General features: G+C 29.5%; 1 protein-coding gene across 1 annotated transcript in view; it reads left to right on the top strand.

Annotated features, from left to right (window-relative positions):
• Positions 1-2433: 2433 nt before the first annotated feature.
• The window catches only part of LOC129962900 (protein masquerade-like), a 46362-nt gene continuing 32539 nt past the window's right edge, over positions 2434-16256 (top strand). The window contains exon 1 of the mRNA XM_056076901.1: positions 2434-2509. Coding sequence (XP_055932876.1) covers positions 2434-2509 — 76 coding nt within the window. The remainder of the gene's footprint in view (positions 2510-16256) is intronic.

Genomic DNA, 16256 nt, shown 5'->3' with positions numbered 1-16256 from the left:
GAGATAAGAATATTTAATTATATTTCGAAATTCCTCTTCAATCCTACAACTTTTTTTTTTCAGATATTCAGAGCAAACGTGTCAGTTTTTCTTTGCATTTGCTGTAATTAAAGTGTATTATATCTTCTTTTAATAAATTAAACATAATATAGATAGTAAAAATATTCTGAAGTTAAACATCTGTGTGAGTAGGAGAGTGCAAATGAAATCATGCGAATAATGCATAACATTAATTAAAACCATTTTTAAATAGTTAATTTGATTAAATAATTTAGATTTTTTTAACAAAAAAAATGCATCTATATTTATTATTATTTTTTTAAAAAAAATTAAATTATAATTCAAGTATTAGGAGAATAAGCATTTATTTTTGACTAAAAATGAGTAACAGAAAAATTAACATTATTTGTAAATGGTTAAGTCAATTTAAAATAATATCAAAAGAATTTTTTTAAAAAACGCAACCAAAAATGAGCCTTGGCCTTTCAGCCTCCTAGCGAATACCTTTTCTGCGCAGTTCGACATTAAAAGACGAGAGAACTTATTGGTGTATAAGCTATGGCGAAAATTTGAAGGCTGTTTTTTTTTAATTGGCTGGCTATTGACTAATATTTTAATGAATCCACTCTCTAAAGTAGATTTATCGTCATTATTCTAAATCTCATCTTGAATTCAATTTTCCAACCTGTGCATTCCCCTTGCCAAATCCAACTTAAAAACTCAAATTTGGAAACTGGCAGCTTCAACAATTTCTCATAATATAATTGCAAATAATAATTAACTCTTTTCAGTTTATTAGAAATTGCCATCCACTCAAATTTCAAGGTTGAAGAACATATCAAGAATTTGCAAATACATAAATTACTTCAGAAAAATTACAATTTTTTGCAATTTCTTTTTCGGTGCTAAATACAGCAAGTGCACTTAAGCGTTCTGAACACATGCTTGACCGAAGATAATTTTTTTTATTAATTTTAATTTGCTGAAAGAGCAAATGCTGTACAGCACATGCTGTAATAACTGGCAACGTAAAGAAAAGTTTTAACACAGTTGATACATTTAGAAATAACTCATTATAATTATTATTTAGTATGCATTACAATATGCCTTGTGCGTTATTTGCATCTCTTTCATTCAAAATCAAATCCCGTAACAAACAAATTTCTTGGATTAGGTTTTCATCTACATCTGTGTTATAAAACTTTACAAAGTTTTTGGAACATTTCTTTAATTCATATTTTGTGTCTTGTGACTAAGTCTGACGATAGCTCTTAATCTCGCACTTAGAATAAATTTCAATTTTTCTGGCGTCTTAGTGGTTTCTAAGGGTTTAAGACTGAAATCATGTATAAAGCTTAAACGATAAATGTAGAAAGAAGGCATATAAATTATTTGTATCATCATTTTCACCTTTAATAGCTCTTAAATTCGCACTTAGAATAAATTTCAATTTTTCTGGTGTCTTTGTAGTTTCTGTTAAAAACTGAAATCATGTATAAAGCTTAAACGATAAATGTAGGAAGAAGATATATAAATTATTTATATTATCATTTTTGAAAATATTAAGTTTTTTCATGTTAAAACATATTCCTAATTAAAGATAAATTTAGCAGAAAATGAAAAAGCTACAAAATACTAATTATATTTAATACATTCTATATTATTAAATTTTAACAAAATGAATGATTGCATTTCACTTTCCAAGTTTTGAGCATTATTTGTGCCACTTGAAGCTCCAATTCAGTTTCTTGATACTTTTTATAGTACACAGTAATTAAAGTTTCGGTAAGACTTAAGTTTAATGTCCAATTACTTGCAAAACATGACAAAATCGTGCCAACTTTCTGAAAACTCGTCAACAGTCAATCAAATAAGAATGGGTTGACAATGTGCCTAGCCAGGACTTATAATAGTTAAAAAATATGATTTATATATTATAGTTTAAGAATAGTTTTGTAGTTTGCACTTATAATAGATTTTTAAAAAATTCGAACTCCATATTTTGACGAATCAGCACATTTTAGATCTCCCAGAATCTGAGAAACAATTTTTTAAAATAAAATCATGCCTATGAGTGAACACAATTATTCAAAAATATTTTCAGCTTGATGGATGAAATTTTGTATATGGTCTCTACTTCAGATTTTTAAATTTCTATCAAATTTTGAACGAAGTGCATTCAGAGGAAATTTGTCAATTCGGTGATCCGAAAGTAATTTAACACGATGACAACAAAACGAAGAACGTTAAATGAGTAATATTTGATGCACAGATCTAACATCTGATGATATTGTGTCCGCGTTATAACCGAAAGAGGCTTCCTGTAGCTTCTAAGGACCCCAGAACATTCGAGGGCAGAAGTCTGACTTCATACTGACTGAATTTGGATTTTTCGTTGAGTGCCAATGAAAAACACTTCTACTCAGTATGAATATGACTGTGGTACCTGACTTTGAAACCCTGAGAAGTTATGGCTACAACAGCATTTTAAGTGTGGTCATGAGACCAGGTGAGATGAGAGCGATGATGGGGTGCAAAATAACAGGTGAATAATGAACAATAAATGATTTGGTGCAGTAAGAAATGCAGGGGGAGAATTGGACTAGGTTACAATGTTACGGAGGCTGTAGGGGCGGGCGATTCAGGGGTCTTGTTTCCGGTTGTGGGCGTGGTCAGTTAGATGTTGGGTTTTTAAGGAGGAGTGCGCCTAAGATGATGAGGAGTTTTTCTTGCTTGTTTTTTGCTATCTTGCTTAGTTTGATGGCCTGTAGGATATTGGGAAATTCTATTAGGAGTTCTTTGATTTCTCTGATGGGATATGAAGATTGCACTCACACTACTCGCTTATATAACCCCTTTTTACAGGGGTGGGGGAAGGTTCTTTCACATACCTCACAGACAGAACACAAGGGGAAGAACCCGGTCCACCCAGATTTTGGGGAAGACACGCTACTCCTAGGCCAGGATGCCGGCGGTTTTACATCTAAAGTATTTCAAATTTAGATTAACCGTCTGTCGATCTGCTCGTTCATAAGCGTGTAAACGTAGTAACAACGACTTAATCTGATAATTGATCTTATCATTAAAATAGTTTGGTAAGGAATTTTGAGTTTCATTTGGCTGACAAATGAGCGTCCAAAATGCATATTCGGTTTTCTTCATTATTCTACGAAGCACTAAACGCTCATGTAATTGATTTTGAAAATTAGTGCTTCTTGAATTGCTGTTTTTTTCTGCATTCGTTTCGCGTGATTTTATCGTTCAGCATATTTTTTGCGCGTTTCTTCTCTTTTTCTTTCACTTTTCTTTTACCTTCCACTTCCTTTTTTTAAATTAATTATTACACTAATATGATATGGCAATTTACCTCAAATACAGCACAGGGCAGAAACTTATTTCTTAACATGTCAAGTGAAAAGAAAATTTGTTTCCAAATTTTACTCAACACATTTTTTACAAATTTTAATCAATTTCAATCTCGATCGATAGCATTAGTTTTAAATACTTCGCGAAAAACTAGTTAATATTCGAAAAAATATATAAATTAAAACCCACATAATTTAATTAAATATTAAATCCCCTCTTTGCCCCTCTCTAGTATTCTAAGTTTGATTATTAGATTTATTCTACTGTTAACTTATTAACAATCATTGGTTATATTTCAGTTGTTATTGGATGCAGAAGGTTTCAACAATCACTCTTATTATTGTTGTTAGCAGAAATATTACTGTTTAATTTTGAACAAACGCACAAAATACAAACAATATAATAAATGAAACAATGAATCTACTTTCTGCTGCTCTGTTAAGAATCATTTCTCTGTTTGCAACTGATCGTTGTGTGACTTTTTTTGCTGAGCTATGCTTAGTGCGTTTTTTGAACATTTCAATGAGGCTACGGCCATCGTTGGATGGATCGTCCTATGGACGATTTTGGAACTGTTGAAATATTACATGTTCCCTCACTTACCCTCAATCGGAGATCTGTTTTTCGATCCCGATTTGGATCAAGATGTTGATACACCATCTGATCCACCTGCGACTAGAGTAGAATCCGTCCCAGTGGTTCGCTCCTACACGGTATTTAGGATTTGCCAGGCTTTAGAACTTCCAGCGAAATTGGCTCCATCTGCAACCCAGAAGTTAGATATCCCTGTTGTAGAATCCTATACGGTCTACAAGCTGTGTTCTGCTCTGGGTTTTCCTGCACGGATGGCTCCTATCGGAGTGCCAGTTGTAGAATCGTTTGCGATCTACCAGTTCTGTTTAGCCTTGGATATTCCAGTGAGATACCGGTCGCAGAAGGACGCAGTTTAACATCGAAACTGCTGTCGGCTGCCCGATGCAGTTTTCAGACCAGAACTGTCTTCGGATGCAGCGATGGAGGGTGGGTGGGCGGGGAACAAAAGTAGCCCACCTCCACGTGGTGTTCCCTGGGCAACGGTGCAGTTCTTTGGAACTGCATCGGCTAAGAGGCTACTCAAGTATGAAACAAATAAAAAACTTTTGATTTAGTTTGACAAAATTACACCTAATTTTTGATTTTGTGTTTTAATGCCCCAAAATTTCATTACAAGCATCAAATTCAGAACAAGCAGAACGTGTATTTATGGTAGCAACAATTTTAAATGCATTTGGCAAAGAATTGTTGTAGAACTCACACATACAGAAAATCAGTAGCGTTGACAATCATATATCTGGTGGAGGAATCTTATAATGACTTGAATTTGAAAAATTATAGTACCTACCTACCTAATACAATCCCTTACACCGAATAATGATTGAAGTTTGTTCTTTATGGGAAATATCAGGAATACAATCCCTTTCAATACTATAATACAAGGCTGCTTTTATATCATGTTTAATTTTATTACGGACTTCATTTCCTAATGCAGAGATAATTTGTTCTTTTGAACTATGTGCTAAATGATGCACAATTCTATTTTCGAATTTATTATTTTGTTTATATCAGCCGTTAGCACAGGGTCGTATTTACTTAATAATTCGATTAAACATTAAAAAAGTTCCATTATTAGGTTATCTTTTTATTTCGCGATTTCCTCGAAGTGGAAGATTAGAAAAATATAATAATTTAACTTGATTTGTTTTACCAATAGTTGAAAGTAAATTTAATCGTTTTAGTAATTTTTCCCAAGCAATAAGCGAATTAAATTGACAACTAGAACGCTCATGATCTTGGATTACAGTTGACAGCTTCCGCTTGTTATTATATCCACCTATAAATCGTGTAGTTTGCTCATCTCTTCTTTTGGAAAACAGCATACAACAAAAACAAAACATGGAGTCTTGCGTTTTTGAATAAATTAACCATCTGCGAAGTTGGGTTTCACCATTTGGCCTTTTTTTTTCAAGTGGTACATAGTTGAAAAGGATCGACTTTCAGTACTTTTAGCAAACAAAATCCCTTGTCTTGTACAGGTCTGCTTTAACACAAAACATTCTAGATTTATTAGTTATAATATTTGGCCATAAACCAGGATCATTTATACTTTCTTGATCGTATTTGTTATTATTTCTGTCATTATTTTCTGATTCGGTCATGTTTATATAAACACACGTTTCTTCAACAAATTTCACCGTTTTAACATTTTCATTTCAAGACTGTGTAGTTGCAGTAGAAATTTCTTCCTCAGTTGAAGTTTGAATTGTAATTTCTGAAGTGGAAACAATTTCTTTTCCAGAATTATTTCAAAGACAAGAAAAGCGATCTATTTGAGACCTCTTGTGAAGTTTAGCTTTTCTTCTTTTTTTTCTTTTCTATAATTTTCTTCTTTGACACCCAGAGCGATATTTTATTGGCATGGACATGATTATATCTAACAGTATTAAGTAGTTTACAGAATTAATTATCAAATTAATATATGCTATACTATACGCTATTACCTAGTAAGTAAGATAAGTGACTGTAAATCCACTTATATTAATAATATTTGCACACTTGCACTAGACTATAATATATACTGTAAACTTCGTATATTTCCAAATCCGTCGACTGCTCCATTTAAACTTCTTCCTTAATTCTTCTTATTCTGGTCGTGGTCGGTGAAGAAGTAATGCAGTTTGCATTGCTAGGAGTTTAATTTATCTTCGTTTCACTTTTTGTTTCAACAACTTAATATAAACAAATATGCACGGATGCACACATAAAATATGTTACATTAGATGTAGAAAAAAAGTAGATAGTTGATTATTTACAAGTCCATTTGAACCCAGCCGCATCCTGGACTTCTGGGAGCCGCATGCGCCAGAAGTCGCGCCGCTCTGTCTTAACATGTCTGAAGGGGATCTCCTTATTTATAAATGACCCCCCCCCCTCTTTTAAAAGTATCGCTGCGAAACAGCATAAGTCAAAACTCAGCCAGCCACGTGGAAACAAACGTATACTTTCAGTATGTGTAAATGTTATTATTGTTCAGAACACTATTTTAATTCTTGATCACAGCTGGGCCCCGGTGGATAGCATCCACCGCACCCTTCTGATGTCCAGCCTTGTTCAGAAACCACACAGATTTTAATCAGAAACATTGCTTTTTAGTTTTCAATAATGGAAAAAAAAATCGCGCAATCAGAGCGTTGATGAATCAATGAAAACGGTTTTAATTTCAGGGCAACAATGCAATTTACCTTTCAAAATCAAGCAAACTTTTTAAAAAATGCCAAAATTCAGAAAAAATTTGCCCTATTATTAAATTGGTATCATAAAAAGAGTATTTTTTTAAATCTTAAAACGGTGTCATTATTTATTTATTTATTTATTATGATTATTATTTTGCTGTAATGTTTTCGGAAATTATCGCATAAAAAAGCGAACACTCTGATTAATTTTTAATTGATTAATATTCTAATTAAATTTTCAAAAAAAATTGCCCAGGAGTACACATTTCCGACCTTTAAAGTGTACATGTACATAATTTGTAGTTGTAAGTTAAACAGCCTGGCCTGTAGAGCGCCAAAATATACTCATTCATCTTAATTATTAGTATAGATTAGCATATTTCATCTTATTCTAATAGTAAACATTTATTTAAATTGGAGGTTATTGAGTAACAATTATATTTAATTATATTATCTCTTATCTAAATCTAAATGGAAACTGATCCGCACTCGCAACCTTTTGTTGTCCAGGATCGAGTAAGATTTCCAAGAGCTGTACTTGCCTAGAGGCAAAGTCTCGGAATTTGAGACGAAAGACATCACCTTCTCCCCCATACGTTCGTCGTATGCATGGGTGTGATATCATTTAATTCAAATGGAAGTAAAATTCTTCCAGCTTTGAGAGAAAAGATCCAAGATGGGAGTTTGTTCCTATCATCGACGGGTGGCGAAATTCTTCGAAAAAGCCCTTTTATAGCATCGAAGTAGAATGTTAATCTAAGTAAATTTACGATTAAAATCACTTTTGAAAATTTTGTCTAATCCGTATTTGTGATAATAATTTTTTTAAAAAATGTGAATCTCTTTTTTCTCAACAAAAACACTGAATACAGTTTCAGCTACTGAAAGTTAGCCTGATTTCATTTGGTTGATTTGGTTTTGTAATATTTATTGGTGCAAGGGCCATATTTGACCATGCTGCGCCAAGCAAATGGAAAAATATAAAAACAGAAAGTTAACCGAGAGTACTAAATTTAGTACAAATATTCTTTGAAAGATGAAGATGTATAGGCTGGTTACTATCTGCTAATTGTATGTTGCATCATACATGCTGCGTCATGTATGATACAACATGCAATACATAATGTAATATGTATGATACAAAAATCTTTCAAAACGCTCTACAGAGCAAACTGTTTTATTTATGGCTATCAAATATGGCATATTTAAACGTAATAAAATAGTTTTTGATTATTTGCAGAATTTTAATTACGCTTATATTAAAAGTTAATCTAAATTTTAACTCTTTTTTAAAATAAACTCCGAGCATATTATCACATGGAAATCAATCTGACACCTCTGTAAATTTCAAAGGGAGGGGGGAGAAAGTAAAAAAATATTCTTCCGTTGATATGAATTTTAATTTGATTCAAACTTTTTAATCTTTAATAACAATTTCAAAATATTTTCTTGTATATTTTATATACATATTTGTAATTGTTTCAAATACGGCGAAAGTCTATGTACATTCGATAATATTAAATATATTTTGTGTGATTATCGTTGCTACAGTTAAGAAAACATTTTTTGAAAATACTATATGCATATAAATAGACGAATCAAATTGGAAATATTATTATGGTTTAGATTCCGTACTTGAGTGTTGGATCTGCTTTAAATCCCCACCCCTTTCTTCCCTGCTTTTCAAAATTAACGTCCCAACTGTTGGAATTCAGTAGCAACTGTAGAATGTTTCATCAATGTCAATTCACTTGGAAATTCCCATCCAAAAAAGGGGAAAATAAATTAAAAGTACGTGCCTGCAATTGAAAATGACGCCTACCTGTTCACCTTTGGAACTAAACTAAGTGGGGTGGTGCAAAGAAATTAAAGAAGGTAGGTAAGTCGGCGGAGAATCGGCCTTCGGTGAAGGTCATACGGTTTTCCTTGGTTATTCGTCATGAGCGGGGTCGCATAGTTTCGCTCTCGATTGGGAAGCCAACATCTTCAGGTCATTGACTTCGATACTGGGTTCACTGCCGCCCGTGCGTCGGCGGGAAAACAATGCCTGTGACGTCACTCCCAACCGAGCAATTACATCACGACCGTTTCCGTTTCATTTGCGGACCTCGCAGAAAACCCCGCTTTTGTTTCGGAAGTTTGTCAACAAATAAACTGGTTTTTGTTATAGTAAAAGAATCTGGCTGGAAGACGGGTGTTTGTTGTGAGGTATATCCTGGTTGGAATTGTTTGATTTTAAATGGAAAGGAGTTGATGCTTTTTTTTTTTTTTTCATAAATAGGTGAGATGTTTACTAAAGAAATGCATCATGTAACTTGTAATTTCGCTGATGAAATGGCATTCCATTACTGCATTGTTAAAACGTTGGAATTCATAATAGAACATTAAAGCTTCAATAATATAAAGGAACTTGTTTTATTTGAAAGAAAAATAAACATTTTCTAATGCATATCTTCAGGATATATTATTTTAAGTAAAAAATTGCATATCATAGAATAGAGTTTTTTTAAAAAATAATATTCGACTTATATACGTATCTGTATCGAAAATATTAAATAAAAAATATTTTTATTTAATTTGTTTTTATTACCGTAAATCGATTCTCAAAATAATATATATCAATTCAACTTAAGAATCAAGTAATTTAAGAATAAGGTAATTTTCTCGAAATTTCTTTTATAATTTAACTATTTTTATCAAAATTTCTGGGTTTTTATTATTATTGTTTTTTTAGTACAGTGAGTTGTGCATTAAAAAAAAAAAGAGTAACGGACAACTGATATTATTTAACTTTTCAGTAACATTAAAAGAAATAAGTAAAAAAAATGCTTTAAAATTAAGTTTTAAAATTGGGTATGGTATAAAATAATAATAATAAAATAAAAAAGAAATTTCTTGAATTGCAAGATATTCTAACAGTTAACAATTTGTCTGATATTTAGTTATTTAGGAAGATTTAATAAAAATAGCTCGAACTTTCATTTCAAAATTAAAATAATAATAGATAAAGACGGTATTAAAAATATTTTATGGTAAATGTTTTTCTAATCCATTTGTAGATTTTTTTTTGTGACAATTGGTATTTTATATTTTTAAGATTTCAGTTTTAAATAGAAACCTATCATTAAGCAGCCAATTACACCAACAAAGTTAAAAAGTCAAGCTAAGCCGACTAAGTCTAAAATAGCAACCAACTATTAAGCAGTCAATTACACCAAGATAACCTTTTATAGGAACGCATACAATCATCATTTTTTATGCTTATTGCATTTTGAATTTAAATATCTCATTTAAAAGTTATCTGAATTGAGATAAAACCAATCTAAAAAATATTTACAATCCTTTTGTTTTGAAGATTTTTTTTTTTTTTTAGATTCATGAACTATAGTTATTGCTTCTTATATTAATTTATATCTTCCCTTTATTCAATGAAACATATTTGGATTAAGTGTTAAAGATGATCAAAGAATTAAATACCTACTAAAATGCACGCATGCAGAAGAGAAAAAAAAAAAAATCCATCTTTAGCTTAATACAGTTATGGTTATTTGTATTTGTGTCAAGTTAATGGCATCATTCATGGTGTTTGACACAAAACTGAATTGAACTGAACTTTATTTTCTTTTTTTCCTTCAGAGATGATAATGATTCTTTTCATCATTTTTTAAGGAAAGAAAAACTAAGTTCTTGTGAGGCAGAAGCATCGTACAATCATCTTAATTCGATTTCAAGTGAATCTAATCTTTTTCCTTGTTATGTTGATGTTTCTCAGAAATTGAAGCAAGCTTATTTTTTATTTTGATGATGCTATAAAACATCATTTTTCTATTTAATATTATCGGTTTAACACAAAATTTTCATTTTACGAACTTTTTTTTTTTCAAATAATACAGTGTGTTCATTAATTTCTTGTGGAATATAAAATAATTATAAATTATTGACCGAAAGAATCAGATAAAAAATTGTTTGACGCTTGGTAAAACTATTTTTATCTCTGTATGTTTGTTCCTAAGAATTTTATTTAAAATTCAGGAGTTTTCCGAGAATTTCCTCTGTTCTATGACATTATTAAAAGAATTGTGTTCTTTGATCAGGGAAAATCAAATATATTAATACAATCCAAAGAAGTTTAGAATCCGGCAAAAAAAGAAAAAGAAAAAAAGAGCTTCGATCTGGAATTCTTTTATCACAAACAATAAGTTACTTCGTAGAATTTCATTTTATCATTCTAAATATCTATCGTAAAATTTTTAAATAAATATTAGTCACACAAAGAAAGACTATGTGTCTGTGAATGATTTCAAAATTTAATAAATATTAATATTGTATATATTACCAGAATAAAACAGATGATCCTCAGACTAACAAAATACTATGTGTTTGTGAATCATTTACAAATTAAATGAATATTTATTTATATTGTATATATTACCAGAATAAAGCAGACGACAAATCTGCAGATTTTGGACTCTTCAGAAATCAAATAACTTTGTATAAAATAAAATTTATTTTTATATGATAGTACTTTTAATAAGAACATAAGAACCAATCCCAAGTTAGTACAAAATTAGTTATATTTTATTTAAAGAATAATCCAGTAAAATGTGGTATGAATTATTGGCATTAAATGAATTCGTTTCAAGGCGTAAGAGTTGTCTCTTGAAAATAGTAGTTTACTGTATATTTTGTCAGTTTTACTGCATTTGTTTAGGACCTTGAGAGTTTAATAAACAAATAACAAATAGAAACAAAAACATTTAACAGACAAAAAAAGCATCAAATATAAGATGTTATCTTATATTAACATTTTAGAGCTTGTTGACATTAAAAGATTTTTTACCTCATTGACAATAATTCCAATTGGAAATCATATACACAATACCTAGTCTCTTAGGCGAATCTTCGAAACGAGAAAATGCAATTTAAAACTTATGATGAGGAGGGGATAATAATCAGTAATCAATAATCAGCAGTAATTGATTCCATTCCAATAAAATGGAGCTGTTGTAGACATTTCAGTTTTATAAATAATAGCTGTCTTGGAGAACAGCTAGTTCGCTGAGATTTTTGTTGTTATTACTTTGAATTAAATATCTTACAGATAACTTAATATCCATGTTTCTTTCAAAACAAATCTTCTAAACATCAGAAATTAAAGCCACTTTAATATAATGCATATTTTGTTCCTTTTGTATATAAACTACCCTAATGACATCATAATGCTTCAAATTGTAATTGTTCTCCTCACTTCTCTTCTAATTTTTGCGATCTCTAACTCGTCACTAGTCGCCTTTAGACAGCAGCTGGTTCGCCGAGAATATTGATTATATTTAATATCAGATCAATCGTTTAAATGAAGCTCCACGTCCATGATTCTGTCAAATTAATAGAAAAAAAACCGTGCTATTCTAATTATCTTACATATATTTTTTTATTTGTGTTTATGAATCTTTCAAAATGGAGACCAATTCTCATTCTTTTAAAAATGTGAATGTGCGGTTCATCTACTTTCTAAATTTAACAACATTGCAACTTGACTTCTTAATTTGTCTTGTAAACTGCATAGATATTAAATGGAATCTTCCTGCTTTAGCTTTCAACAGATGAAGAAAATCATGTATTCACATATTTAATGAAACAACAAAAAGGGGTTGATTTTCAGAGCAACAATTCAACATATTGTTGTAAATTGTAAAAAAAAATTTTTTTTTAAATTAAAAATTACCAAAATTTAGGAATAATTTGCACAACTATTAAATTGGTATCTTTAGAAAGACATTTACCTTTTTAAAATTTTGAAATGGTGTAAAATATATATTTATTTAATAATATTTCCCAAGTTATCATCAAAATTTACTTAGTTTTTGATGAATTGAAATTTCAAAAAAAAAAAAAAAAAAGCTCCCAGAACACTTTAAGTTTTAAACATAATATCATAACATATATATCATAAGAAGAAATCAGAATGAGTACTGTTGTATTACCATGCGAAAAGCCATTTTCGTAATTCGAACACAAATACAAAATCATTTTATTACAAAATAAATTAAAGATATGTAAGGAAGCACATTTCACTAAAATAAATTAAATGAAATATTGAACTATACAAAGTACTCTTGTAATGCCTTCAAAATCAAGATATTCTGAACAAACTCCAGCAAATTAAATACAACTCTTACAATATTTTTTTTTAATTAATGTTATTTGGAAATACGTAAACCTCGTTCAAATTTCATCTATCCTGTTTGAACAAATGTACAAGTTCCATCTCTTGCATTCATTGGTATTGTATGCTTTTCATAATTATTGGAGGTATGTATTCGTGGTTTCTAAAATCTCTTTTGAACTATGCATGAGCACACAGAGGGAAAAAAAAACAAAAAAAACAAAAAACCGAGATGCCAGTTTTAGGGCGAATCAACTTTTAAAACCTACAGTTTTGGTTTTTGCAATAAGAATACAGAAACACCTAAGAACATATGCATGACGATTTCATAGGAAAGATAAATGTTTTCATGGAAATGTTCTAATTTTATATTGTAAACTAATAACAAGAGCAGAACAGAAGAATATGGAAAATAATAAAATTGAAAGCAAATGAATATAATTTTTAATGTAATGTTTGATGAGAAGAATGCATGAATCATTACATTAATATTAAAATATTTGCGAAACTAAAAAAAAAGTTAAATAAATTCGTGACAAAAAAAAAGGAACTATTTAAATCTATAAAATATCAAAGCTGAAAAAATTGGTAAATTATAATTTATCAAAGTGTATATTTTATAATTTATTAGTTTATTTTCAAAAGTTTAGAATAAATTTTCTATTTAACATGATTTAAATATTTATATGATTTTTTTACAAATTACGCTAAATTAAATGTAATGAAAATTACAGAAATTTTTCCACCAAGACATTTTTTTTTCTCAAAGAGCAATTTTTTATGTTAAAATAATTTTTAAAAATTGCAACAATTAACAGCACATCTTTTTAAATTAAGATTACGCTACGCTTGTGTGTAAAAGCATAAAAATTAATATGTGAATTCTATATAAATAATGTTTTTGATTAAAAATATTTATTATCCTAAATTAAAAAAACTATATTTTGACTAAATGCTTATAAAAATTTTTAAAAACTCCAACAATATCAGTTGAGAAAAATGCACCATTCACTGCCAGTTAACATGATATATGAAGAAGAGACTGTTATTTATATAGATCGCCTTAGTTATGCCCACTTTCAACATTTGGATTGAATTATTTTAGACTGATATTTTATTGAATTTCTAAGGTTCTTAACTCTTTATAATTTCATGGTATTAATATTGGTTTTGAGTAGAAATTAGAAAATTAATTAAAAAAACGTACCTCATTTTGTATTCCAAATGATAGAAAATACTGAAATTTGTTATTTCTTTGTCCGATACTTATAAATGCAGCATAGAAACAGAGAATTCTAAAAGTGTTATTTTTTTTCTATTTAAGTGTTTTTGAATTTAATTTTTATTTGTGTATTCTGCTAGACATTGAAAATATGTAACCATAAACAACTATAAACAGTAGTAAAAAAAATATTATAAAATTAACCATTCCCAAATACATGTTTGTTGCCCAAATGTGATATTAATAGAAATAAGAAAAATATCGGTCAATTCTTTGAAATGATGGAATTTAAGTATACAACAAACTCTGCTCCTCTCTTCGATATTTATATTAGCTAGTTAAAGTGTCAATTTTAGTTGGCAAAGAAACTAGGTTTGAAGTTATGGTAGTGTTATTTTGGGGTGGATTTGCACTTTTGAAGTATGATTAAATGACGAACATTATCCCTTAGTCTGAACATTTTCCGGGCTTTCATGACGCATTAACGCAAGAATATCTGACTAGATTTCACTTGCACGAGACCACATAATAGCTGATATTCAATGGAGTGCGTATATTTCAGAATACATATATTTATACGCATTCAGTGAAGTATTTATATTTAAAGTGATACAGTTAGAAAAAGTAGTATATTTTGCTTCAGATGGATTAAAAATATTACAGATAGAGCAATATAAACTAAAAGTTGGTGAGACCTCCTATATTAGTTAGGAAGTCTTGAATTTTCCCGGTCTGTCTGTCCTGGATTTAAATAAATGTTCCGAATTTGAATTAAATGATTCAGATTATTCTTATTTCTTTAGCAAAAAGTAAGTGGCTCCTGTTGAAAAAAGATTGATCTGTTAATATATTTTTTTAATTTATCATTTGTAGAAGTGTACCAATTTATATTACTTTTTTCACCTTATGTGAATTAACCAATTTGAAAGGAAAATATAAAAATTAATAGCAAAAATATATTATTTCTAATTTTTCATTTTTCTAATTTTTTTTATCAATTTTATTCTTGGTAATGAACTGTTTCATTACTTCAAAATTAATTATTTAGGAATTTTCGTACTTTCTTTTACCTCTACCTTTCATTTCCAGATCATATTTTCAGACTCTTGTCCAGAGAATTGAATGACTTAATTTTTACTGAAAGATTTTAAATTTTTCCATTAATTTATAGTTTAGACTGTCAAAAATAATAGATTTATGAACTTGAAAAAGCAACATAAAAAACAATTGTTATATTTGCTTTTATCAGTATTACGGGCCATTTAGTTAGCTACTATGATTGGAAAGTCACTAATTTGAAAGATTTTAATTTATAAATCATTATTATAAATTTCCTGACATTACTAAAATCAATTTCTTCTCAAATATTTACATATATCTCCGTAAAATTAGGTTGCATATTCGGTGGGCTATAAAGGATTTTTTAACAAAAATCTCAAGTTTTTCTGGATATTTTTGGTTACAACATACAGAGTTTTCAATCAAATCATAGGAAACTTACTGAACATGTGAAATATTATACCACATACCATTATTTAAAAATATGAAGTAAAGGTTTTGAATATTTGAAGAAAAATGAATATTTGTAAAATATAATTTTTGTTTCCCATGCGCGAAAAAGGGCATGATTTGCCTTTTCTGATCTCGAAGTCAGATACATAGGACAACTTTATAAAAGTTCCAGATGGATACTACCAAGATTAAAAAAATATATCGCCATTCCAGTAGAATGATTTTCAGTTATTCTCTGAGAGAAGAAAATAAAGCGAGATTATCTAAAAATTCATATTTTAAACTTGAATCAAAGAATAAATATATTCAATTATATAAAGGTTAGAATCATACTAAATGTCCCTGCATGCAAATTAAGTACTTAATTTGAAGTACATAAGATTATGCATTATAAGTGATAAGAAGAAATATTATTAGAATTCTGCCTTCATTTAACTTGATATACAGCATATGGAGAAAAATTATTTATGTTTTACTTATTCTGCAGATGTTTCAATACTGGCATGAAATTATGATCGACTGTAGGTTTTAATGGTAAGAATATAATGATTGTAGATATTCCACATTGTTTTGATTTAGCAATCTAGCTTCTAATGTAAGAAACTTTAAAGATGGTAACTTATAATTTGAGCAATTCCATACTGCTTACATTTTGGCAAAATTTAAGGAGAAAAAGTTTGTTTCAGCATGTTGACAAGGCCTGAGCTGTGCATATCTGGCT

Source organism: Argiope bruennichi, chromosome 3, assembly GCF_947563725.1.
Source record: "Argiope bruennichi chromosome 3, qqArgBrue1.1, whole genome shotgun sequence".
In the NCBI taxonomy this organism is placed as follows: domain Eukaryota; kingdom Metazoa; phylum Arthropoda; class Arachnida; order Araneae; family Araneidae; genus Argiope; species Argiope bruennichi.
Note: the sequence above shows the minus strand (reverse complement) of the source record. Positions and strands in the feature narration are given on the sequence as shown.